The sequence below is a fragment of the Diachasmimorpha longicaudata genome, chromosome 3 (assembly GCF_034640455.1).
Source record: "Diachasmimorpha longicaudata isolate KC_UGA_2023 chromosome 3, iyDiaLong2, whole genome shotgun sequence".
Taxonomy (NCBI): Eukaryota; Metazoa; Arthropoda; class Insecta; order Hymenoptera; family Braconidae; genus Diachasmimorpha; species Diachasmimorpha longicaudata.
In genome coordinates, this window is record NC_087227.1 from 6784529 (window position 1) to 6811375 (window position 26847).

At 36.9% G+C, this 26847-nt stretch overlaps 1 protein-coding gene across 3 annotated transcripts; it reads left to right on the plus strand.

Annotated features, from left to right (window-relative positions):
- The first annotated feature begins 15 nt into the window (after nucleotides 1–15).
- Nucleotides 16–26700, plus strand: LOC135160996 (beta-1,4-N-acetylgalactosaminyltransferase bre-4-like). 3 transcript variants are annotated; one of them, XM_064118219.1, is made up of 8 exons: nucleotides 6494–6756; nucleotides 7080–7157; nucleotides 18451–18710; nucleotides 22323–22570; nucleotides 23250–23486; nucleotides 25098–25281; nucleotides 25371–25589; nucleotides 25951–26700. In XM_064118219.1, exons 3-8 carry the CDS (start codon nucleotides 18556–18558, stop codon nucleotides 26087–26089), a joined length of 1182 nt encoding a protein of 393 aa, XP_063974289.1. In that variant the 5' UTR covers nucleotides 6494–6756; nucleotides 7080–7157; nucleotides 18451–18555; the 3' UTR covers nucleotides 26090–26700. The 3 variants fall into 3 exon arrangements, with proteins under 3 accessions (XP_063974290.1, XP_063974289.1, XP_063974288.1); XM_064118220.1 differs by lacking the exons at nucleotides 6494–6756; nucleotides 7080–7157 and adding an exon at nucleotides 16–530; XM_064118218.1 differs by lacking the exon at nucleotides 7080–7157.
- Nucleotides 26701–26847: the final 147 nt, after the last annotated feature.

Below are 26847 nucleotides of genomic sequence, written 5' to 3' on the forward strand. Positions count from 1 at the left end.
CTCCTAGCGATCCCAACCCCCCAGTTCGCAATGCTGTGTCCTTGTGTCAAAATATCCTGTGCTATTCATAATTTCGAGTGTCCATTGAAATGTCATCAGACAAGTGTCGCCCTGAGACAACGAAAAATCATTTTCAACACGCATGCGAACATCAACTCCTCGGAAAGTGAGGACTGACGAGCGAGGGTGGAAAATGTGGCCAGCGTTGACTCATTAAAAATATCTGTTTTATCAATCAACGACGGGGACCTTTCTCCGGAATAATTGAATTTTAATTCACTCACAACGAACGGTCTGATCTATCTCATGATCCTTTGAAGAAGTGAATAAATGATTTTGCGAAAAATTGCTTCACGATAGTGTCCGAGGAATTGATGATTCACGCGGGAAATCATCGAGGTGAATTCGCGAGTGGGTGACCTCGTCTGTCCTGCGTGGGCAAATTATCAACGTATTCTTCACCGTGAAGATTGAATAGTCACGGACAACCTTCATCCCGGATGATACTGACAATGAAATCCTCACGTCTGGTAATTATATGTTTAGTCAGCAGTTTCCCGCGCTTCGATGATAGCAATGCAATCGGTCAAGTAGCTGAGATCATCCAAGTGTCGTGATAAGATTCGAAGGGAATTTTCAGAATTCATATTATCGAAGAATTTCAAGGATAAAAAATTGTAAAATATTTATTCTGTGAAGCAGAATAGCTGAATTGAAATATGAGTAAAATAAAATGAAAATTTGTCTGGATTTTATTTTAGTCAGTAAAAATTTAGTAAAAATTTTATTTTTTCTGGCCAATGACATTTATATCGGGATTTTATTTTTTCTAATTCTGTGAACTCCCAAGGGAATTCCCGAAAAATATTGTCTGAAGTACTTATACATTTTTGAAGGACAACGATGACAGAATTTCCCCTCTGGGGAGAAGAAGAATTTTTCAAAATATTGAATTCCTCTGAAGCCCTCACCACCTGCATGACACTTGACCGAGGCAATATAACCGCTCCCGAACCGCTTTATAACGACTCCACAGCGAGTATATTACGCAATAAACTGAAAAACCCAAGCCCACGTATACATAACAAACTATTCCGCAGAAGTTGAGAATAACCTCATGAATATAACAACCGCTTCACAGCAGCCAATGTAAAACTGCTTACCTCTATTAGTCAAATTAATCAATTTGGATGAGCCCACAATGTGAATCAATTCAAGAATTAGCGCTAAGTGATGGTCATTCACAAAAAGATATTTTTCCGCCCAAGACAAACCTGCTATTGTCCACCACATCTGCAAAATAAAATTTCTAATCTGCTGTCTGAAACAGCAGTTCCCCCGGACGGCAAATTACGACTTTCCGCCCTTCTACGGAGCGAAAAATTCTGGAAAAATTACGCGTCTCTTCCGTAACCTGACAGTTAAAACAGTATTCAGTAAAAATGACAGAACACTTACGCATTTTTTCAGTTAACTGTAATTGGCTGATGAATCGGATGATTCAGTACTTCCAGGGAAAGTTCAGAACCTCCAGGAAAAGTGGAAAACGTTCAGTAAAAAAATGCTGACTTGTTCCGTAATTTTTACTGAATAATTTTTTGACTGACAGATTATTACGGAACAGACACGTAATTTTCAAAGAATTGTTACTGTCTTTCCTCCCCTTATCCAAGGGTAAATAGGTCCTTTCCGTACGGCTGTTGGAAATAATTTCAAATCTATACGACAATTTAAAAATAAAATCCATCGATTGAATTTTATGAAATTTTCCCGGGAGACAATTCAGAGTAAAACTGCCGTGACAGTAAACGACGGATAATGCTATGAAACAATGGTGCATTCAGGCCGACCTAAATGTACCGGCCATTCGTGCTTTTAATCTTCGTGCAGAGGCTAACGGCAAATGCGTTAATAAACGCTAAAACGATTCTCGCCTGGTTAGAGCGGATTTAAATCCAACACAGTTTATTCATTTCGTAGTTTATTCTCTTTACCCGTTCAATTGGTACATTTTTTATTTTTAATCTGCTGATCGTGAATCATTAGTAATTATCGCGAGAATATAATCCCATTTTGTTCATTGCGTGCAGATAACAATCTAATGACACGTATTAAACTTTCTTCTGGTCAAATTAAAACTAAATTTTTCAGAAAATTATCCGATTTCTTTGAAAACTATTTTAAAGAAATTCTCCTTTAAACATATCTCTAAACAACAATAATTATCAGGGAGATTTTCTGATGATCATTCAATGATTCTTGTAAAATCTTCTTGAAGATCTTCTGCAGATAATAATTTTTCTGTGAAAATTTCAATTTTTTTCGTGCACTGCAACGAGAGTTATTCAAATAATTGTCAAACAGATGAATAAATAAATAAATAAATAAAACGTAATGTGATTGATATTTATCGTCCGTCAATATTTTAAATTGTGAAATTTACTGATAACAATCACCACAAAAATGGCTAATAATAATGCCTTTTTCCTTCAGATCCCATCACGCAATTTCCCCAACATTATAACGAATATCTGGGTAAAAGGTCATAGATATTCTCTCTGTTCTCATGCATTGTCGTAATTGCGCAATTACCGGTAGTTTTTCCAGCTGGTCACGAGCAATTTGCCTTTCGTCATGTCCGTGGATCGATGTTTCAGATAAAATGGATAGCATAATGAAATGAAGATCAGAGATAATGGAAAAAAAAAAATGAAAGCTCAAGGACACTCAATGGGGTGAGGAAATGTATATTGCCATTAGTGAAGTGCATGTGATCGGTCATTCTGGTTGAGAGTAGGTTGAATTGAGCAGGTTGAGAGAATCAACTGGGGCTATAGATCGCTGCTGTGAGAATGGCTGACAACACCCGGGGAGAATCCCCTCATGCGTATTATCTCTGTACGCGCCTTCATTAATTACCATAGTGAATGGATGGTGGTGAATGGGGGTTGGGGTAGTACTTTGCATGAGTATCGGTATCTCCTGGAGGTGGAGGAATTGTTGCATCAGCTACACAGATGTAGGTCGATTAAACCGCGAAGAAAAAAGCACTTTTTCATGTTGATGTTGTTTTTCGGGAAATTCCAGAGAAAGAATTGAGGTAGAGTTGTAATTCCAGTTCCATTGTGTTCCTCAGATGTTTTACCCTTTCGGGAGGGCTCACACAGTGAGAGAAAAATTGTGGAAAAATTACGGGCCTCTTCTGTACTCTGCCAGTCAAAATAGGGTTCAGTAAAAATGAGGGAATAGTTACGGATTTTTTCACTGACCGTTCGATACTTTTTCCGGAAAATTCACTGAAAAATTGCGTAAGTGATCTGCAATTTTAATTGAATATTTTTCTGACTGGCAGATTAGCCCGGCGAGTAATTTTTCACAGACTTTTCTCTCTGTTCATGGAGAGAAAAATTACTGTGCCGGGCACTACAATCGAGTTACCACATGCTAGAATATGTTTTACTCAGACATAAAAAATTTTGTCAATACCGTAAATTTTGTAATAAATTTTGTAATTGATGAGATGTGGCACCGTAAAATTTATGAAAGAGCAATATAAAATTTGAAGGTCTATCATTTTTTATTTGAGATTAAAAGAAAGATTGATGGAAATCTGTGAAAAAATTCTATCGAGGTCACTTTACTTTATTGGGCCCTTCATTTTTTACTGTGCCTCACTGTCGATTGCTGATAGAAAATATCATCAGCGTTCAGTATATCTGACTCCATAAATACTCGAAAATACATCAGGATTTGGTCTCCAGGGTGGAAGGGATTCCTCAGGTGTGGTATCTCTCCAATTCCACCAATCAGCTAAAGGTGGTGGTTCGCCCTTCTCCATCCTTGTGCATTTTCCGCATGTCCCGGTAGCCAAGCGCCGTGTAACGAGCCTTTCGAGAAGGCGAATGAATCCTTGAGAAGCGATCTACCCTCCATATATACGTGTTCTTTCTTTACAGTTTGATTTACCACCTCCCACTAGTAACCCCTCAAAACCCTATGTGTTGAGTCCAGTTAACCCCACCCCCATCACTCCAATACTCTTCGTCTATTGCAGAAACTGAGAAATCGATTTTCACGAGGAGAAAAATTCTTGAAAAATTACGTGTTCGTTCCATAATTTACCAGTCAAAATAATATTCGGCAAAAATAACGTAATAATTACGCACTTTTTTAGTGAATTTTTAAGAAAAAATCCAGAGCATTGCAAAAAAAGTAGGGAACGTTACCTGAAAAAATGTGTAATTATTCCGTAATTTTGACTGGCAGATTACAAAACAGGCGCATAATTTTTAAATAATTTTTCTCTCCGTCCGAGGTCTTCCTTTCAGTGAAAAATCGTCAGAAAAATTTATCGACACGTTCTCCTTGTCTCGACTTCAATGAATCAAGTCAGCTAATTAAAATCTATATCTATATCTGTTTTGAAAATGAAGACTATCAACTATTTCGAAATAGTACAAATATTTCCATTGAGCAAATACTATTTCAGAAATATCGAATAAAAAAATGTATGAATAGATATCAGAGAAAATCGACTTGACGTAAACAGGAAAATAAGACGCCGAGTTTAGTCATCGATCCGTGAAGTGTCAGCATATACCAGAACTACGTAATATCGAATATCAGATTAGTAGAAAGCCTCTGAAAGGCCGTCATCCCAGGCTTGTCAATCTATATCTCCCTCGCATTTCCAATTTCCCCGTCTCTCAATTTAGTTTCAAAACGTGGATATTTCGTATTCAACACGAAGATATTCTGCCGTCAGTTGTGATAAGCCAGTGAGGATGGCTTTGCTTTCGATAAGAAATAGAGATTAACAATGAACAGGCCGGAAAATCCACATGCGAAAATATTGAATATTCCGTGGGAACGGAGAGATAACAAACAATTTCCATTCTACTATCAATTCCTCCCTAAATCGAGTCAATTCTTCTTTATTAATGTGTCGCATTTCCGGCTCAACTCTGGTGTACACGGAGGGAAAAATTCTTTTAAAAGTAAGAGATGCTCCACAACCTGTCAGTCAAAATAGGGTTCAGTAAAAATTACGGAACAGTTACGCATTTTTTTTACTGAACCTTCCCTACTGTTTCCTCAAAGTTCTGGACTTTTTTCTCAAAAAGTCACTGAAAAAGTTGCTATTTTAATTTTTCAATAATTTTTCTCACCCTGTATTCTCCATTTAATTTGAGCCAACTGACTAATTTTTTAATTATTCCAAAAATTTCTTCCTAATTATTCAAAAAATTCCCGATACATTTTTTTCTACTCGAGAGGTTTTCCTGTTCTACGGAAATTTCTCAATAAAAATAAAAACGTTTTCCTCGGCGACGTATCGCGATGAGAAATATGCCGAACTTGCACCATTATCACCTGGTGCAATATTTAAACCCGAATCAGTGAAAAATAAATCTACCTTTTCATGTGTTTACATCGAGGGCGATAGTCATCCCCTTATTTTCGAATACAGCTGAGTTCAAATTGGCCAGTTTCCAAGGCACCTAGTCAGCATGTGCATAGAGAGAGACCCATACACTCTCTACTCGTATGTCTGTGAACGGTAAAAGAGGAAGCTGAGGTTCACCAGCGCAAGTGGGAATATATTTTCCTTATCAGTTTTTGCACGGCTCCTCCGCTGATTATACCACAGCGGGTAACGCCTCCTTTCTTTCTACGGGGGCTAGACAAACCTGACAATCCTATTACAGAAGTTGAGAGTGAGAAATCGGAAAAGGGAAGTCGAAATGATGTTTATCTTAGAAATCTTGTCACTGATGTGATGCAAATTTTGAATTATTTGATCCTAAGAAATTTCTGCCAGATTTCCCGTGGAATATAACAAATACATGAATGAAAACCAATAGCGTGTGAGTTATTATTCACAATAATTACTAATGTAAACTATATAAATTAAAATCAGCTGGTGGAGAGTTCATATTTATCAAAAAAAGGCTTAAAAAAATTGTCAGAAGATGAATCCTTTGACGGTCGACTTAATCATCTGTTCGGAAGACATTTTTAATGAACATTTTCACCCGATTATTTTTGCAAAACCTCGACAATTCCAACCCTCGATTTGTTTTGCTGCTACACTAGAAAACTCGAACGAAAAATTTCCACAATAATTGATAATTCCCCGCAAGAGTAAACTATTCTCATCCGGAAATTTGGCCCCACGTGCTAGTGTTCGAGAAATGGGTCATCAGCAACAACGACTTGCCCTCCTAACGATAGTCACACGAGGTGACTGCCATTAAATCAGGGGTCAAAATTCATACAAATTATGGCTCACTTCTCCTCCCCGCACTCCACAACACCATAAGGTATCAAAGGTAGATTTTGGTAAACAGAGTGGCCTCATCTCCCACACAATTGTGAACAGTCTCAGCTGCTCTTTCTACCATTGAATGGCGCGCGCAAGATAAAAACTAGGGAGTCTGTGTGTGTGCGCAGTGGTGGGAGCAACGAAATGCGCGGTCAGGTTCCGTCTGTCAAAACGACCAGTCGTCTCAGTGATACCGGTGTGTGTAAACCCTATGTCCTCACTCAATTCATACTAAATAAATCATCTCGCGTGCACCACAAACTACTTACAGCTCTATAATTAGTGGTGATTTATTTATTCTGTGGTATTTTCTGTGAAAATTTTCCGGACTAAGTCGTGATATCGTTATTTTTCATTCGATCTTTCATCGGCGAGGAGAACGAGCTGATGGAGATCTGAAGGCCGAACCGGTTTATTTCATGCGGATTGCGGTATGTCGATTGAAATTAATATTATTTAACTTTATCCCCGTGAATTTGCGTCATCGAGAGCAATGTTTTTTTTATTTATTTCTCCTGTTGTCACTGGAAATGTCAAAAATCCAGTTGCCCTCCCCTGAAATAAAAATGTCACGTGCGAGAACGAGTGACTCTTTATTTATTTACCCGATCATCAGTCGTCGGTAATTAATTGACATAATGAGGAGAGGAAAAGTAACAGCAATGAATTTTTCATTTGTCGATTGTCCAGTGGGGGGTTTTGTTTGCAATCGAAACATCTGGTCTGATCATAGGATCGATTCTACTTGTTTTAGTGGCTGAGGTGGGGCTGACAAGGAGACGAGAGAATAAGTAGAAAATGAAAGCGAAACGGCTCAAAGGCAATGAGGAAGGTGAATTGCGTAACGCAGAAGAATGGATCGATGAAAGAATTAATGTATTTGTACGAGCGACTTTATTCTATTAACGCTGACATGCCCTTGAGTTTGAGAGGATTTTTTTTTAATTGAGAAAATCGAGGACTCCGGGAATGGGAGCATGAATGTTATTTATTGATAAATTGCCAATTTCATTGGCAATTTATTGATAAATGCCAATTTTATTGGCAATTTATCAATAAATGTGATCAAAAGGATTTTGGCCATTCAATCACTCGGTGAAATTTCAATGATTATTTCAACTACGAGAAAATTGATCAAAAAATTATCTTTATGGTAACAATAAACTTGGCATATTAAACTAGAATTTATAGTTCCATTTATGATATAATTTTCTCTTCAATTGGATAGTTGACTCTGCAATTTTTACTGTCATCCTATCGATGTTTATAAATATTCCCTTTTAATTGTAATTATCATTGAAATTTTTCCAGTGAAATTCGCCTTCGATCTATACAACTGCATTCAATTTTTCCAAAGTGAAAAATTTTTCCAACTGGAGCATTGCAATTGATTGAAATTGTGGCGAAAATAACCAATTAATTAATTTCGTATCGATTCTCCATTGGAAGCACGCAAATACTCCCTCTGATTTGATGAAACATTTATTTGAAATTGGTTATTAATTGTCCTAGCCAATTTTGTTGCTCTATTTGTGGAGCTAGACTCTGGAAATAAAAGCAGAATTCTCGTTCATGTATATCGCGTGGTCCTCGAGTGCAGGAAATATTTAGTACGTGAGACTGCTGGGATAATGGTAAAGGCCCCGGGGAAAATCAATCGATAAAAAATCCATGTGTACATGGGTTTTTTTCGCTCGAACAATTATACAATGGGCGCAATTAAAATTCAACAAGCATCGAGAGAGCGGAATAAAGAGGAAAATACCAGTACTTTTTTGTGCTTTTGGGAGCTTTGTGATCACTGAAAATTACTCTTACCATTTTTTTCTGTTAAATTACCCAAATGTGGTCTAGAAAATTCGATATAACTGATTTTTACGTTATCTCCATATGTGCACCGATTCCTGGATTGTTTTTCAATTCAGTGGAGAGTGTCAAAAAGAGATAAATCACATTCGACTATCGACTAGTTAGATTTGGATAAATATTTCAGAATCTAAAAAAGATAAGAACTTTTTTATTATAAGCTTTGTTGTCGAGCTAATGGAGCTCTTCAATAAATGTTGTAACAAAAAATTGTCTCTCTCTTAGATTCAGAAATTTTGATAAAAAATTAACCGGAGAGATAAGTGAATTTATATGTCGATCAATCACTTCGATAGAGATTTAATTTTACAATTTGTTTATTGGCCCAACCGACCTTATCAGAATTAAATGAGTCATAGTTTAAAAACGTATATTGACAGCCTCTGGATGAGATTATGATGGGGATCGCACCAATCAGAGCCGCCCTATATATACCTATACCCTTTAAATCCGCGAATGCATGAGAATTATTCTCAAAAATATCTTTCCAAATACTTTGATTTTTTTAAACTCAGAGAATAAAAAAAAATGGGAGTCATAAAATCAAATCACAAATATAATTAGCCAGTGGAGATCTCCAATGGCGACTGAGGAGGTTCATTATACCGGTGATATTACAGCCAAATGATGATGATGGCTGACACGCGGGTGACAATCGTCCTTGGATGGGCTCTTGATGTTTTCTTTTCATATGTTAATGCGTCGATTTGCTACAAAGCGATGAAAAATAACTGGATCGGTGGGGCGTGACATATCCGCATATCGTTGAAGTCGTGCATTAGCAATTCAATGGATTTTCTAATGACTGGATGACCCTTTCATGCATCTGTTACACGGTATAAACTCACGTAGATGAATGTTCATCGAGGTGAATCGTTTCTCGATATTATCTCAATTTTGCGCATTCTAATGAGTATCCGATTTTTTTTGCACTGATGGACACTCTGATTGTTGACTTTCTACTAGTCTTTTCCGTTGGTCAATTGGTGTTAACATAATGAATACATGTAACAATGGTCCAACGTCGAGAAAATATGTTGATGGAGTATTTGAGTTGAAGAATAGACAGAGAATTTATGGGAAGAAAAATCTCTAGAAGAGCTGGATGTACCATTAACTGGGCAGAAGACAAAATTTTTGATGTCGATGATGGTTTGACTAGTCTATAATCGTTCGATTGAGGATGGAATAAGAAATAATTGAATTATTATTGCCTCGATTGTCAAGTAAAACGGAAATATCGAACTTTGGAACCTGGTTACGAAGGTCTTTTCCCTCTCTCTGACCCGGTACTTCGCACTCCCACTTGGTATTATTTATTGCCAAGTTAGCAAGACCCGTGGCATCGTCATGGTTGCACCTGTGCACACCTACTTTGGATTACAGCACCCGGTGGTGCAGAGAAATGATGGTACCTCCATGAAAATGGAAGATCGTAACAGCGGAGTTGAGCCGCAAAAAGGAAAGAAAACAAGTGTCAGACGTAGAGAATATGGGTGGCGAGGGAAATTGTTGGAGGAGTTGAGAGGGTGGCATTGCACGGGAAGGTGAACGCTCGTGAATGCAAAAAGCTCGTAATTTTCTGCACCACCGGAAGTCGGCTTCTAAAGTTCCTTCTCATTTTTACCCTGAGATAGGGATGAAGGAAGAGCCTCTGCTGGAGTCTCTCTCGTTATAGGTGGTATGTACGTAGTTGTTGGGAATTAGAGTGGCTGTTTAAGTGGCGTGCCCGGAGGGGGCATTGCATGGTTCACCGGATCGTGAGGAGGAAAATTGAAAGAAAAAAAAAAAAATGTTGAGAACGGAAGGGAGAAAATATGTTGACCTCGCGACTAAAGATTTTCCGACCTCTGAAAGTTGAGGAGTTGTCGAAAATCAACATAATCTTCGCCCAAAATCTCTAGTCTCGCTTTATAATTTATAATTTTTTGTAAGTTCTATGAAGCTCCGGACGAAGAGAAAAATTCATTAAAAATTACGTACCTACCGTTCCGTAATTCAACAGGCAAAACAGTATTCAGTAAAAATGACAAAACAGTTACGCATTTTTTTCACTGAAAGTTCAATACTTTTTCCGGAAAGTTCACGGAAAAAGTGCGTAACTGTTCCGTCATTTTTACCGAGTAGAGTCACGTTATTTTTAAAGAACTTTTCTCTCCGGGTACACGACGAATTTTCTAGAAAAATTCCGGCCCGAGTAGTTGAAAAGAAATACAATCAGCGCTTGAATGTTTCCCTAGCCACCACTTTGTCCCTTTTCCGGCACAAAATTGAAAATTTTTCAGCAAAATTTACTCTCAATGTCTATTACACTGTATTATAAAAATTTAAAATATTCAATTAATTATTGAAGACAAGAATGCCAAAGTTATCACTCTAAATATTCAGAAACAATTCTACTGTCGAAATACTTCACGCTCACGTACCTCTTTATTCTCCCAGTATTTACAAATAGAATTTTGATTATAAAATTTTCAGAAGGGACATCTTTGTTTTGAAATTCCCTTCTTCAACAGAATCTCTCCTTTGAATTGAATTTTTTATTATCACCAACAAATTTTCTTCACACAGAAACGTACACACAAAGAAAAATTTGATGAAAGTTACCAGAAAAAAAATTGTGAAAATTATATTTCGAAACATAATCCCAAAGTAAAATGGAATTCACTCACTACCACCGGAAAGTTAACTTCTTCGGTGATGAACCGCAGAGTTTCCCCAACGTTTCAGATTTTTTTCTCGTCATCCTCCCCAGAAATCCCCGGAAAATCATATCCGACTGCGAATAACACGAATACCTCGTTATTTTTACGGAATATTTCCCTCCCTGTATCAAATATATTTTCCATTTCCCCCCATTCATCATCATATATTAATTTCCACAAGGGTAAAAGCAATTTTTCACTGCTCGATAACTTTTCGTTCGTTTCATCGAAAATTCATTGAAGTGAACCTAGAAAGAAGATTGATGGGAGTCGAATCGATCGACGTCACAATAGAATAATATCGTTGCAGAAATAGGTGAGCTATCGCAATTGATTCTCCGAAGCCCCCGTGAAATTCGTCCGTCCAAAAATCACTAAAAAAATTGGAATGCGACATCGAAGGGTCAACGGGTACAATGACAACATGAATATTGAAATTATACCGGAATCGAGAGCTATTCGAAGATAACAAAGCCTTTCGCCACCCGGAAATAAGATTATAAACGTTATTTAACATACAAAAATATCCGGGCAATCAGTCCACGCTTCAGAAAACCTCAAATTATCCAGTGGAAATGATACGAATTAACGCTATAATTATGTTTTTTTTCCTTCTCAAATTTTGGAAATTCCCGAAAAAATTAATGAGCCGATGAAATTACTTTCCTTCCACCTCATTGCGAATAAAATCAAAGATTCAGTGAAAAGTATAGTTGTAATATAATTATATTTATATTATATTAAATTATATATTATATTATATTTATAATATAGTATATTATATTTATATTATATAATTATATTTTTAATATAATTTTCAAGACATGAATTTTCTCACCTGACGAAAAATCTAAAACTGACGATTTCGCAAAACTTCTGCATTTATTAAAAACCAAAGAAACAATGCGAAAATTCTCATTATTATTCAAAAACATAATTTGACATAATTAAACCGAGGAACGAGGAAAAAAACTATTAATATCTCCTGGACTAGGGATTCCCCAGTGATTTCATTTGCTAAAGATACTCTTCAATTCCCCTTCACTCAAACTACTCAATTTTCCGAGGATATCCCTACGAGCTGTGAACTCTGGGAACCATCCACCAGGACTCTAGACAATACTCACTCACGCAATCTGCATAACTTGTTACCAGTTATAGAGTTGTACCAACGATCGCACCACAGTCATCCACAAGGACTAGAATTTCTCGGGTCTTGCATTCGCTATTTTCAAATGGAACAGTTCACTCGCTGTTAAATTTCTGGCTCGTGATGCTCAACGTGTGCATTGCAATGAATTTCTATTTTAAGCTCTTCGGATGAGGGAATAAGAGAGGGACAGGAAGAGAAGAGAGCGGGGAGGAAATAATGCCGAGCGTCGAAGAATATTTATGATCCCCATATATATTTTTTTTTTTAGTTTCCCATGCCAGGGGGATTGTTCCCTCGCTCTGGAGGATTGTCTCACGTTATTCACGCTCTCTGCATTCATCGCACATTCTTTTATCTGTTTTTTTCATGTCACAATTACTTGAAAGTTTCAGGGCTCACTCCAAGGGATGGCCTGCCTGAATTAAATAAAGTTTATGGCTATTCAAGGGGATCATGGTACGATTTTTTTTTTCTTGGTTAATGGCTGATAGAGGTCCTTTAGTAATAAAAATTCTGGGTTAATTGCTCAGCGGTGGGTGGGACGCGCGGGTGAGTTTACAAGGATGAGAAATTCGTTGGAAATGAAGAAGACAGTCACTAGTTCAATTGGAAGAATAACAGACCAATGTCAATAACGTCAATATGTACATTATCTGTGTACATTACATACTAGCGTTCCGAGAATAAAAAAACTTTGATGTCGATTCGATTCACATCTGGGTCTTCAACCTTCTTCGAAAATTAATTCCTTCTAATTGACAAAAATTAAAATTTTGAGGAGATTGTCAAAAGGGACGTTCAACTTTAGAAAAATCAAATTATCCAAAATTTCCCAGTATCTCTAAATTAATTTTGATTTTCTCTTCAGTTAAATCAGAATGTCGTCCCTGAAATTCGGTTCTATTGCTCTTTTCGCGTCTCTTTTTCCGCACTGGTCTGAAAAATCCCCGAAAAATTTTCCGAAAATCTTTTCAAACTGTTTTTCCACTCCGGTACGAGTGAACAAGACACACAATCTCCACTCGTATCACAATAATTCTCTCCTACTCCTCATGATTGATGTAATTGGATTCTCTGTCATGACTTGAAGGAACATAATACGGTCGCGTTTCGAGTTGTACCAAACTTGTTTCTCAGATATTGGATACCATCCCCTACCTCCATCCCTTAACGTGAATTGTTTCCACGGTAACTCTTCCTACCCTAAAACGTGTGCATCACATCAAGGGAGTCTGAGTTAATCCAATCTGCCTTGGCTCATGCCTCGCAACATTTTCGAGTTCAGGACAAAGTAATTGTACCATCTCGCTTCTTCCTGTGTTCCACACTTGAGAGCCTCCGCTGTTATTACCTTTACCATTCCCTTTGATGTTCCAACGATCATCAAATGGCAATGAATTATTTATAGCGAGTAAATTTTAACGTTTTTCCTTCTGAGTAAGTGCTTTCGTACGAATTTAACCTTTTGATTTTTCAGTGGTTAGTCACAAACGAAAGAGAAATGGGTACATTAGACAATTAACGGTTCTTGAATTCATATTTCGAAGGATGATAACCTTTAAAATTCTAAAAATAATTCGGTTCATTTTTTATTTCTATAGATTTTAATTTTAATTTTAATTTTAAAACTTTTGGGGTCTGTCTTATGACTAATTTTTCACAATTTCAGAAACTTTGATTCCAAATTTATATCGAAAAACTTGTAAATCTGGCAGAAAAAAAGAACTCATCGAAATTAAGAACGTGGGGAACTTTGACAAATTTCTTTTTAAAAAATCCAATATGATGGTAACATTAATCATTCTTCGAAGCATAAATTCAATCACAATTGATTGATTAATTGCCAGATTTCTCTCTGCGGTTTTCCTCTTACGTTTATCCTGCCAACGTTCCTCGTAATTTTTTCCTCCTCAACATAAATAAATATAGTATTTACAATTAGTTACACGCAGTTAATTATTCAATAAAAATGACGAATCTTTTCCGTAATTTAGGAGCAAAGTTTAATTAATGAAACTGTCATGGATTTTTTTTCGGAGCGTTCCGCAATTTTTATCTGAATTTTTCATGAAAAATTACGACACGTCCACTTAAATTTTCCTCTTCACTTCCGTAATCGGTAAGCGAACTTGACTTCTGTAATATCAATTTATGATAATTCCAAAACGCATGTGGAATGATGAATGGAAAATTGAAATGTGATTGTACATGTGCATAGACACACGCCTGGTGCACCGTCTGCAGAATAACGTCGAGCCTCTAATGATAATACAATAGTAGTGGAGAATTTTCCATCAGATTTAATTTTTCATTTATTTCTACGTCGATATAACGCGACTGGCAAACTTCCAAATGGCTTTTGGTACAATTTTCGACGTCAAGTGGAGAGGGCAGGGGGAGAGAGAGAGAGAGAGAGAGAATTGGGCTCCAGGATGTGTCGAAGGACGGCTAGTCACTCTGCTTTATGCAAACTATAGGTATAAAAGTTTTTCGCATGAAAAATATCGGCCTTGGAATAATGAATATGAGTTCATGCTCCGTTTAACCCGTCACGTATTTTTTTTATGAAGTTGAAACCAACGGAAAATTCAATTTAAGGGATTTTTAATGCTTCAAGAGTATAACAATCATTAGAGTAAACTTTTTTTTATTTTGAAGTTTTAATGAGTTTGAATTATATAGAAATTTACTCAATTTTCAAGTTATTTCGTTATGGAAAATTTAAAATGAACTGTTGAATTAAAATTTTGTATTTTAAAGGACTCATTATTCATGATTTTATTAATTTTCATTCAATTACGGTAATTGGATATAAACAACACCGTAATTAATGAGCCATGAGAATTATTATTCAATAACTATTGAATTATCAGGACTAATTGAGTCAACTCAATTTTTAGTCAATTATCTAAATTATCATTAATAGTTTTTTTAATTTAAATCCCCATCGACGCTGCTATTCTACCACGAGTTTCACCTTCCAATTTTTAACTTTTCCGTTGGATTGATTATAAAAAAAATCTCGGTGTTGCACAATAGCTCGGACAAAGCGTTTCTTGATAGAAAGGGGAGGAAAAAAAATAAACATAAATGAATGGGGGAAATTTGAATGGAAGAGGAGGCAGTGCAGTTGATACGATGGTCGTCATGACGATGGGTATCGATCTTCTCGTTCTCCGTAGCTGTTGGAATCCTCGACATTTTCCTTTTTTTCCTGCCTCTTCCGCATTCCCAACTTTTCCTTCTCCAGTTGCTGTATCGTTCCCCCGTCTGAAGAACTTGCGAATTCATCTCCACAATCAATAATCCCGCTTATGAAGTTGTCCGCATTGATTTCTGATTTTATTTCATTGAGCAAAAGTTGGGGTATTTTTATTTTATATCGAAGATTAATTGAAGAAAAAATCGGCCAACAATTCAGCCAATGCTGAACTTCCGTTCACTAATGAAACTGTAGCAACATCGCTACGTAATATGATAACTGCTGGAGACATATACGGGGAAACTCTGCAATGCGTCGGAAATGCTTCAGGATCGAGCGCAGTTGCACATCCCCAGAGCTGCTCTCGAGCCAAGAATTTGATTCGTAACAATTGATGAAGTTGCTCAAGGGATTATCGTTAGGGATTCGGTTTGAGAATTATTTTTTGGCAAATTAAACGGAGGGAATTTTTTTACGATAATTCCTGTTCGAGTATTGGAATAAATTACAATCCCTTCGGTAATTGGGTGGAAATTTCTGATAAAATTACTCGGGATTTTCAGAATATTTTTATAAAAGTTTGAGAAATATTCGTATTTGAAAAAATAAACTTTCCAAGTCGAGGACTAGAATTTTTAGACGATCATCACCGGATTGTCCTCGAATTTCTGTTAAAATTGACCAACAATGGCCAGCAATTTTGCCATAAAACCCATGAAATTTTACCGTAACATAGGAATTGACCTGAATTTCTCGATTTATTGTTATTGCAATTGAATTTAAAGTTGAATTATTGAATAACAGTTTAGGAGCTCAAGCATTCTTTCATTCTTCTACAAATAATTCATAAAGATTCCCTCAAATTCCATTTATTTCCTATCAGTGAATTTTTATCGCTCCCTACGCTCTCAGTTCGTATTTCAAAAATCAAAAATTTGCCAATTATCACGAAATACATAGTCCGGTGCTTGAATCTATGCCACTAATGAATACCGTATCAGTTCGATAAGAGCTTCGTCTATTGAAACGACAATACATTGACACGCATTCACCATTTCGATCTGAGATAGCCGCTTTCAAATCGATAGTAATCACCGCACTTGTGCATTACCATCCTTCGGTATTTGAGGTATGCATTGGAGATGTCGTTTCCCACCAGAATATCTACTAGCGCATACAATCCCGTCCACTCGATTTATCCCAGGGATTCATAACAACCGAGGAAATTGCCTGTCTTCATGTACACTCGGAGAATACTATCGATATTTCTACGAAACCTAACAAAATATAATTTTGTCATTTCAACATTACCAGAAACCAGTGCACACCAATATCCCACCGAGTATAAATCTCACCAACTTTCTAATCACGGATTAATCATGAAACACTCATTTGTAATTTAGTAATGAGGCGTAAGCAATTGTTAAAAAATAGTCTTCCAATAATTTTTAAAAAATATTCTCTCATCACCCGAGAGATCTTCTGAAGGTTTTTCAATATATTTTCGAATATATTTCCAAGACCTTTGGTAGACAAAAGTTTTTCTACAGTGCTTGTAAATCCTCCTCTCAAAGATTCCAAAATTATTCGCTCGAATGGACTTTGAAAGTTAAACTTTAAATCCTCCAAATGGTCCCTTAAAAATCGGTTGAAATCCCAATACCTTTCCCCCCCCCAATAACTCAATCACCACAAAAATAAAAGATATTTATCCACTCAAGAAGATTGAAAAGTCAAGTGAGTCAAGTGGTATCTCCAAAGCACTTCAATCAGGGCCAGAATGGTTCCACTATCGACAGCTCTGTGATCACTGAGGCCCCAGTGGTCCACCTCTCGATATCCGTGAAACTATCGATGAAGTTTTCACTGACAGTACTCGGTATAAGAAAATGTTACAGTCTAAAGGCACCATTCAGTTTTCCACTCTGCTGTGTCAAAGTAATCGAGCAAAGGGATATGTTGGGTAGTTGTGGAGATGTCTGCATACCTCAACCAACCAACAATGGAACGTCGAGAAATTCCGACGGAAAGTTTATCACCCCTGGGAGAGGGTGAGAATGCAAGTTTATGGGACGAATTAATTTAGGAGAATGGCCAAGTTTCAGGATTTTGCTTTTTCGTTAGGAAGTGGTAGACGAGGGACTGAATATAGAGAGAACTAGTCTTAAATTAAGACACATTCGTGACCCTCCCACGTTATTACTTTTTGTTTTCTGCTGCGTGACGATTTTCCGCTCGGTAAAATTTTCCTTTCAATTATTTATTACCTAACAAATTCAAAAATATACTTTTTCCATTTTTAAAAATTGAAACTGTTAATCTCCTGTATTTACCAAGTTCATTAATTTATCTTTTGTTGAATCAAAATTTCTTCCCGTATAATCATTGAGCTTCAAAGACAAATTCAGTTCCCACGAATTGATTAATTTGACGTTTTTTTTTTTCTCTCCCTGCACGTCTCCCTCTCCAGTAATTAATTAAGACGATCAATGGAACTGCAGTTGCCCCACCCTCGTCTGACTGAAGCCAATCCATCAGCAACGATACACCACCAACAAATGGCCTATAATTCTATTGTCACTGCAGTGACAAAATAAATTCGTGGCGATTTAATTTCTCGGTCATTTCGGAGTGGTTTATATTTGGGGTCAACGGGAGCCACTTATCGATTTCAACCACCGCATGTCCGACCCAGAAAAGGGTACCTGTGAATTTATACACCTCGAATCTACACCAGTCATGCTGGGGAAAAAAAGAGGGATCTAATTTTAACCAGTTATCTCGTCTGCTTCATCTGTTATTGTCAGTAATTCATAAGTTTGAGTTGGTGTTACGTCATACAAATAGAATTTACTTGATCAATACAACGATCAGACGTTTGTTCAGTAGCAGCTGCTCGAATCACTGGAGACTCGTGTGGAAAAAATTTTGTCTGCATCAAAAAATCTTCGGTAGATAATTTGAGTATTTTCATAAAATTCACAGACCAAAAAAAAAAAATCCCAAAAACTTCCAAAGAATTTTTTTGACTCATCAGAAACATCATTCCAAAGATCATCCCATGATTTATGTGCAGATATCTGAAAGATCATTGGCAGACAAAATTTTTTAAACCCAGTGATAATCAACTGATTCAATAAATCGAGACTAATTCGAGCTTGGAATCTTTTAAATTGACATTTTTCATTATTTGTTCCAGATTTCTAATGATCCACTCTAATACTGAGGGAATGTCGTCATCAAAAGACGAAGGCCAGTGTCTCTTCCACCGGTAGGAGGAAGTTATGGTGTCTTATCAAATGCGATGCCTGTTGCCGCAGCCGTGGCACTGTGGCACCGAGCCCACCTCTACAAGGCGCTCGCCTGTGTCGTACTAGCCCTCATTGCCCTTCAGTATCTACTTAGCGGTGTACTTGACCGTCGCTCTATCGAGACAATATTCACCATCAACACCACAAGGTGAGTGAATTACTATTGTTGATTAAACGCCCGACGTATAAAATTTTTAAATAAATTTTTAAATATCAATTCTGTCGCCTGTCATTGCATTGGTCAACAGTAACGCTAATTAACCCTTGTGGTGTCAGCCAATAATAGTTTTTAGACCTAATATCGATACATCTGTCATATGTCACGTATTTCCTCTTTGACAAAAACACCGATCAATGAAAAATAATGATAATAAATGCACGCTTTGTTGAATAGATGCCTTTCTCAATTCCTGAAATTGTAATAATGACTGACAGTGCATGTCCCGTGACACCGGTAGCAAATTTAGGGGATATCGTTTACCCGAATTTCCGTACTGGTTACAGTCTAGCAGGAAATTACTTTTGACTGCAGTCGAAAATTATTTGAAAATAACAAAGGCCATTAAAACAAAATAATATCTTATCTTTGCAACTGAGGGCATTCCATTGAATTGAATGGAGTCGAAACTTGTTAAATGATCATTTTTATTTTGGAGATATCATTTACCCGGATTTCCGCACTGGCTGCAGGAAGAAGGAAATTATTTTCAGGTGCAGTCAAATGTTCTTTCGAGACCAACCAAATTAGTTAAATTATGCGAAAAAGATTTTTTTTTTAAATTACGAGTGTTCAACTCCTTGACAATTTTATTTTGCTGAGAATTATTTTTTCAACTCTCAAATAGAGTTCAAGTAAAAGTGCTGACGTTGAACTACGAATGTAGAAGAGAATTTCACTCCATAAAAAATAACAAAGGGCCAAAGCCCTTGAGTATTAGGTAGATATCGTGAAGCTTTGTTTGAGATGATTGGGGAACGTAAAAGTTTGAGCCAAATAATTTTTAGCAAACAAAGGATCATTAGTCTATTTGCCAATCCTCGACTAAAATGGTCAAATGAATGGAAAAGTGCAAGCAAAAGTGAATCGTTTCCCTAGACTAATGCATCAGCTAACTCGAGATCTTGAAATCTGAGTAACTAACGCCCAGTGTCATAACACTAGTCGGATAACGGTAACATTGTATCGGGCATCCCTAACAAACATCACTCTGCGGTGGCTGAAGAGACACCTATTTGATATTCAAGCATTGCCTATGGTGATGTCATGCTCTCTCCACATCAGCTCATGTTTCACCTTCGGAAGAGCAGCGAGAACCGATCGCAATAGGGGGGAAAAAGGTGATAAATAAATTTTATCGATGAATGATAAATTCGACGGTCTGGTGCCCAAAGCTGTATGACCAATACGGAAAGACATGTTTTTTTTCTTCTAAAATATATGCGTGTTCTGTCATTTTTACTGAATACTATTTTGACTGGCTAATTACGAAGGGAGCACATAATTTTTCAACAATTTTTCTGTCCATCTACTTTGTGTAGGAATTACGGAACAGATACAAAACTGTATTATCAATTTTCGATTGTGCCTTCGAGAATTTTGCTTATAAAATCACCATAATAAACCGCAAATTTTATGCGAAATTTTATTTAATTAGAAATAAACACGCGACAATTTCGTACTTTGTTGAATACGGAATCCGAGAATTTCCTCAACGTTTCATATTTCTTATGCTCTATTCCTACAAAAATCGTCGGAAATGACGTTGCTGTAATTTTAACTGAATCTTTGTCACCTCAGGACAAGTTTTATCATTTTTTTCATGGACTTTTGTTTAATCACAATGTTATTCTTCAAGACCCAACAAAAGACACAAATGGCCAGTTTCATTGCCACAACAGTTGTGCAACGAACCTGATAATGGAATTTCATATAATTGGATCAAGTGGATCGATGTTTCCTGTATACCCCTCCAAAGCATCATCGCGCAAACTCGTATACAGGGGTTACTTGTCTGTTATATCTAACCGAACAACTGGATGTGTCAAAAGTTTGGACGTCACTCCTTTCGAACGATAAACTTTTTACTCAACGGTGTAAACTATGTCGTGGTGGAGAGTTGGAATGGGTGAATTTTGTTTGAGTAAAGTCGTAATAAAGTGGTAGGGATGAGTGGGTAGATGGAAGGATCGGGATGAGAGGGAGATAGAGAGGGTGAAGGGATGAATTGTGATGTTGAGAATTTACTGGAGTTTTCAGGAATGCCTTTCGGCATATTCGAGTACTCTGAGAAAGTCTATCATTCAATATTTTACTTATAAAAATTAATTTAAGAAAGTTAATGTTCAAATGTGGTTCATCAGTTAATTACCGACTTTCATTGATATTTTTCTTGGAAATTTATTGAGAATTTTCTGTGAGAAGATTATTGTTGATAAAAAATTAATGAAATTTCTGGAAATTACATGAAATTACGTGTTGAGATGAAGTGATTTACGGATGAAAAAAATTACCTTCAACAAATATTGATATTCGTGGGAGGAGAAAATATTTTTTCATCAACAAAATAGCGCCCTATTTTTGGAGTCGATAATCGAAGCTTTGATATTTCTAAATGTAAGAATGATATTCCTAGGCCGGATGAAGGACGAGTATTCATGTCCTTTCACCTTCAACCACTATAACCCAAATAGAATTGGGAAAGCTTAACTATCTACACAGACTGATAAATCGACAGGCGACTCGTTTGCCATTCAGACCGTTTCATAATCTAAAAATGCCACTCAGAAAAATAACGACACAGCTTTACTCCTTTCTTTCTTTATCTCTAGGGTCACGCTATTTTCAGTAAGCTCGCCTATTTATGCACTCGTTCTTCTCATTCGTCCTTTGTGCGAGTTTTTTTTTTCATTTAGACATAGAGGGATGAGAAAATGATTACCGAGCGAATGTATAGAACTAAAAAAATTCAATTAAATTTTTAAAAAATAGACTGAACAGAATTTTGCACTGTTCTTTTTCCAATTGACCTGTTCAATCATAAATGAATCAATGAATGAGCGAAAACATTCCGAAATCGGCCATTGAAAATTATAAATTTTCCGATGTTTCAGAGAAAAACTAAATAAACAAATTTCACCGTAAGTTCAATCACTTTTAGTTATCACGACAACTGTTCTCTACACGATTGCGATCATTAGAATTTCAAACGACAAATATTACCTGTATCCAATACTTGACCTCTATTTTTCTACCACTATATATGTTACTCGCAAGACGAAGAGAGAATTTGTTAAATAATTACGTGACTGTTCCGTAAAATGCCAGAACTTTCAATAAAAATTCCAAAACCATAATTTTGACTGAATATTGTTTTGACTGCCAAATGAAACAGACACGTCATTTTTAAAGACTGTTTCTCTCAATTGAATAAATTATAAGAATAATAAAATAAAGTCCTTCGCAATCATATCCATAAAAAAAAAAGGAAAATCAGAAACGCTCGGAAATTCCGTTGGCATCCGAGGCCCAATGTAATTATCGAATATCACGTGCCACCTATCCATAAGACTCGACTGGCCCGAGTGCAGAATCCAATTCTAATCACCGGTAACTGGCTATCTGACACTGATGTCACATCACGTGCTGAATCACAACCGTATATCGAACAGTGTAAACCAATAATTTAACCGTGGACTTAACTCAATTCACCTGACTAGCAAAACAAAATAAACCTAACAACCACTCATTATTGAATTATAGATATGCCGACCACGCCTACAGAAGCCACCCCCACGGCTTAATAATCTATGGCCTTGGTGTGTCACCAACTTATCCACCATCGACACTGAATATCACTTCAACCGCTCAGCTAACAGTGCCAGCACTTCGGGACATCAATAATGCCACGAAGCAGGACGTAAATGCAACGAGAATCGCTCCTGTCTCATCCCCTAACACCACAGACCCGTCGATTCCGCAACTATGCCCTCTCATTCCCCCAAATCTTGGTTAGTATCGAGGGGTGAAATGAAGTAGAAGCTAGAGGCTATGAGAAAATCCCCATCTATTTGCAGAAGGCAAATAGTTATTTAGTTTTCCGGTATTTTATGTCTCCACCTCCCCTTCTCTATTCATTCTTGAGGATAGTACGGACCCAATTTAGGGTGCCACATGATACGGATTACCGATATGATAGAATTGTCAAATAAACCAGTTATCGGACAACGACCGGGTGCACTATCACTGGGTCAAAGTACCTAATCCCTTTGAAGACCCTAAAATGTTGATTTTTCGGAAGAGATGAAAAAAATCGGTTTATAGAATCATTAAATTTATGGGACTTCCGTGTCATAAGTGAGCCGGATGTGGCCCTCATCATGCCCTCAGTTCGCACGCGGTTTAGGGCCTTTAGGCCTTAAAATCGCGATTTATGACATTTCCCTTTTGGAAAATTTTCCCTAAAATCTAGTGAATCGGCCAGAGCGTACGATCTGTTGGGAGAGAATAAAATATTGACTTGTCGGTTGAAACGCAAAAGATCAGTTCGTGGAGTTGCTGCCCATTTAGGGCCCGGTTTAGGGCCTTATATTGTCAGAATCACAGAATTTCGTTTTTCGAAAAAATATCGCTCGCGCAATGAGCAAACGCAATACTCATTGGATTGAAAATTCTGATTTATTTCGACAGTTGGACCACTGACAGTCAACAAGAATCCTCCGGAAGTATTAAAAATGGAGAAAGAACTCACCGGTGTTGAAACGGGCGGTAGAGGCTGGCCCTCGCACTGCACTCCCAGACATCGTGTTGCTATAATAATTCCGTTCCGTGATCGACCGCAGCATCTCCAGACGCTGCTTTACAATCTGCATCCGATGCTGTTGAGACAACAAATCAGTTATCAGATATTCATTGTGGAACAGGAAGGTATGAATAACTTGCTCAAAAAAAATCATTAACAGATTCAACAATTAGATTCTAGTTAAACATTTCCCATTGAAATTACAAAATATGGTAAATAATTAAAAATATTACATCTCCATCAGAACATTTTTACTGAGAGAAAGTACGTCATCAATCGATTGTCTCACTTTATCACCCGAAAAACTCCTTAATCACCCTGAAATTTGCTCTTAATTCATGTTCACGAGCGATAAAATTTATCACCGAACTGTTGCAATAATGAATTAGTGGGAGTAATAATTTTTTGATGATGAACAAGCCACAACAGACGAAAAATTCATAACTGTCGAGTTGGTATCGCCAGAGTTATCGGACCCAGTTATTTATGGCGGTCAATAAATCAATATTTTTTTCGAAAATTAATCCCCCAGAGATTATTCCAAGTCTTCTTCAGAAGCGTTCTCCGTACCGACGGAAATAAATATTTATTTCGCAATAATTCTCTAGTTTCCCTTCAACATTTCTCCTTGAGAAATAATTAGATTTCTTTATTACTGCGTCAACCTAATAAATCATAGATCCCTTCAGTGGAAAAACTGATAAAAAATAATTTTCCAACTTTATCGAATGAATTATTTTCCTCAATTTTCATCGAATAAAGAAAACTAGTATTTGTGTGTTTAAAATTGTGGCTTTAATAATTAAATCGATATTCAGAACCCTCAATATCAAATAGCTGTTCCCCAGAGTACAAAGCGCGTTATCACGCTAGGCGGTTAACGCCTACCACTTGGCAACTACGCCATACCCAGACGTTCATTAATATAATAGATAAAAAAAAATTACCCAGATATAGCTATTGATTTTGTTATCCGTACTTTGCCCTCTGCGATTTGAATGGCTACTGATAAGAACTGATTGAACATTTCGTTGCAAAATTCCGATATTGATTCACATAACAGCCTGGAATACCTGGATAACGGAAAAAAGAAAAAAATAAGTACACTTGAGATTCTGCATAGAGAGCTTCAGGTTTTTCTCTCTTTAAAATGCGGAAGAAAGTGGGATGAGCCGCACAGAGAAGTTGGCAGAGCTTCCAGGCGCGTGACCTACATGTTGCCAAGCCGGGGTGACACTACCACGCGTTACGATGAGGTCAAGATGAGTAACTTGAGGAGACTGCATCGATTTTATAAAGCAAGAAGACAGAGAGAAATATCCCATATCTGGTGATGAAAGTATTTTGTTTCAGTGGCTGAAATGTTCTGAGACATGTGAGGGTGAAAATCTCGATAGTCGACATCAATAAGGGTCACGAGAAAATCCGAATTTCCCAGACCTTTGTTTTTTTTAATTAAAAAAAATTAACTCAATAAATCAGTAACAAAGTGGCAAATTCAGATAAGTTGACTTATCTCTCATTAGTTTTTGAGCAATATCTTCCAATCTAATGGAGATAGCAGAATTTTTGTCATTACAGTTCTTGTAAAACTCAATTCGCTCAACAAAAAAGGTCATGATGAAGATCTTGATAGCTCCCTTAGATTCTGAGATATCTATCAAACACTGGTGAAAATTCTAAAAATTACTCTCTCGCACAACACGATGACAAAAAAAATTTCAAATGGATTTCAGGCACTGGACTATTCAACCGTGCAATGCTGATGAACGTCGGTTACGTCGAGGCTCTGAAGGAGCAGAAATTTGACTGCTTCATATTTCATGACGTCGATCTTCTCCCAGAAGACGACAGAAATTTGTACACATGTCCCGAACAGCCGAGACACATGTCTGTCGCTATAGATAAGTTCAAGTACAGGTGAGACGAAGACCCGTTATAGTAATTCCCCCCCCCCCCCCCCCTCCACGAAATAAGAAAGTTCATCTCTGACTTCTTTTCATCCTCAGACTGCCATATACAGACCTTTTCGGCGGGGTCTCAGCCATGTCAAGAGAGCAATTTCGCCTGGTGAATGGATTTAGTAACGTTTTCTGGGGTTGGGGTGGCGAGGACGACGACATGGCGAATCGTATTAAATCCCAGAACCTTCACATCTCACGTTATCCAGCGAATATTGCGCGCTACAAAATGCTGTTGCACAAGAGGGAAAAAGCAAATCCCAGGAGGTTTGTTCATTTTTTAAAAATTCATCGTGTGAGTGGAATTTTAATGTCACTAGGGAGAAATTTGAAATTGTTCCGAAGGTGAACATGTCTGTAAAATTTTTAGATGTCACTTTATCTCGATAAACCAGTTGACAAATTTTATTTCTACCTTTCATGAAAATTCACAACAATTATGAGACTGGAGCTGACAGACGATGCACCACAAACGCTGCAAATTTATTTAGAAAATTTGAATATATTCCTAGTAAATATATTTTTTTCTCTGACATTCCGACATGTGATTTGGCTGTGGCCTTCCAATTATCACTGGAATTCCACTTAATTTAATTGCTCCACTCAAACAAGAACTAATCGATTCCAGATATGAAGTCCTGAAGACCGGAAAGAACAGATTTCCAACGGATGGCCTGACCGATTTGAAATACCAATTGATTGAGAAAAAAAAGCCCAAACTGTACACTTGGCTTTTGGTAAGATTAACACCACCACAGCCCAGCTGATGGTTACCCTGGATCGGTTAAACCAGCCGAAAATAAATTCAGGAAGAACATCTCCAGAGTAACTTAACCCAAATGAAGAACAATCACCCTGGTAAATGATGAAGAAATGAAAGATGAAGTTAAATGCATGTAAAAGAGTTGTTAAGTCACGTTGAGATCTCGAATCCCCTATTTTTTTAAAGTCCCGTAAATCTAGTGCATTGAAAACAAAAATTAGTAGACAACGGCCGATACAGATGATTTAAGATTTTAAAAACGTGCCAAAAAGAGTAACAAGTGAAAGCATAAGGAAATGATCAGTGTCTTAAGTCTTCGTTCAAGTGTGCTGTGGTTAAAAATGTGAAAATAATCAATTTATTTAACTTAACATCCAAGTGAATGTTCTTTTGTCCTCTATTTTACGATTAAGAATTTCGTTACTCGAATTATTTCGATTGACCGTTCGCTCTTGCGAACAAATTATTTTCCTAAGGAGATATATTATTTTTTTGAATGAATATCTGTTTATTGTTATTGTTGTGGAAGCAGGAATAATAGAATTCCAGTTTGAGTGAAATGCTTGTGAAGATTTAGCGATATTACGCTAATGCAATAAATAACGATCCGCAGGATTAATGGGATACAGTTATTGGATAATTATTGTTGAGTGAATTCAGGGAGATTGTAAATTTGTAGAAGGCCGAGTGTATTTTTTTATAATCGTGAATTGGCTGTTTTCAAGAGATGTAGAAAATGGAGAGAACGATATCCATCTGATC

What these genes read in the sequence shown, in the direction of transcription:
- LOC135160996 (XM_064118220.1), top strand. Translation starts at nt 18,556, where the DNA reads ATGCCTGTTGCCGCAGCCGTGGCACTGTGGCACCGAGCCCACCTCTAC. An exon ending in ATTCATTGTGGAACAGGAAG is followed by an intron (nt 23,487 to 25,097) that starts GTATGAATAACT and finishes AATGGATTTCAG; the next exon opens with GCACTGGACTATTCAACCGT. An exon ending in ATAGATAAGTTCAAGTACAG is followed by an intron (nt 25,282 to 25,370) that starts GTGAGACGAAGA and finishes TTTCATCCTCAG; the next exon opens with ACTGCCATATACAGACCTTT.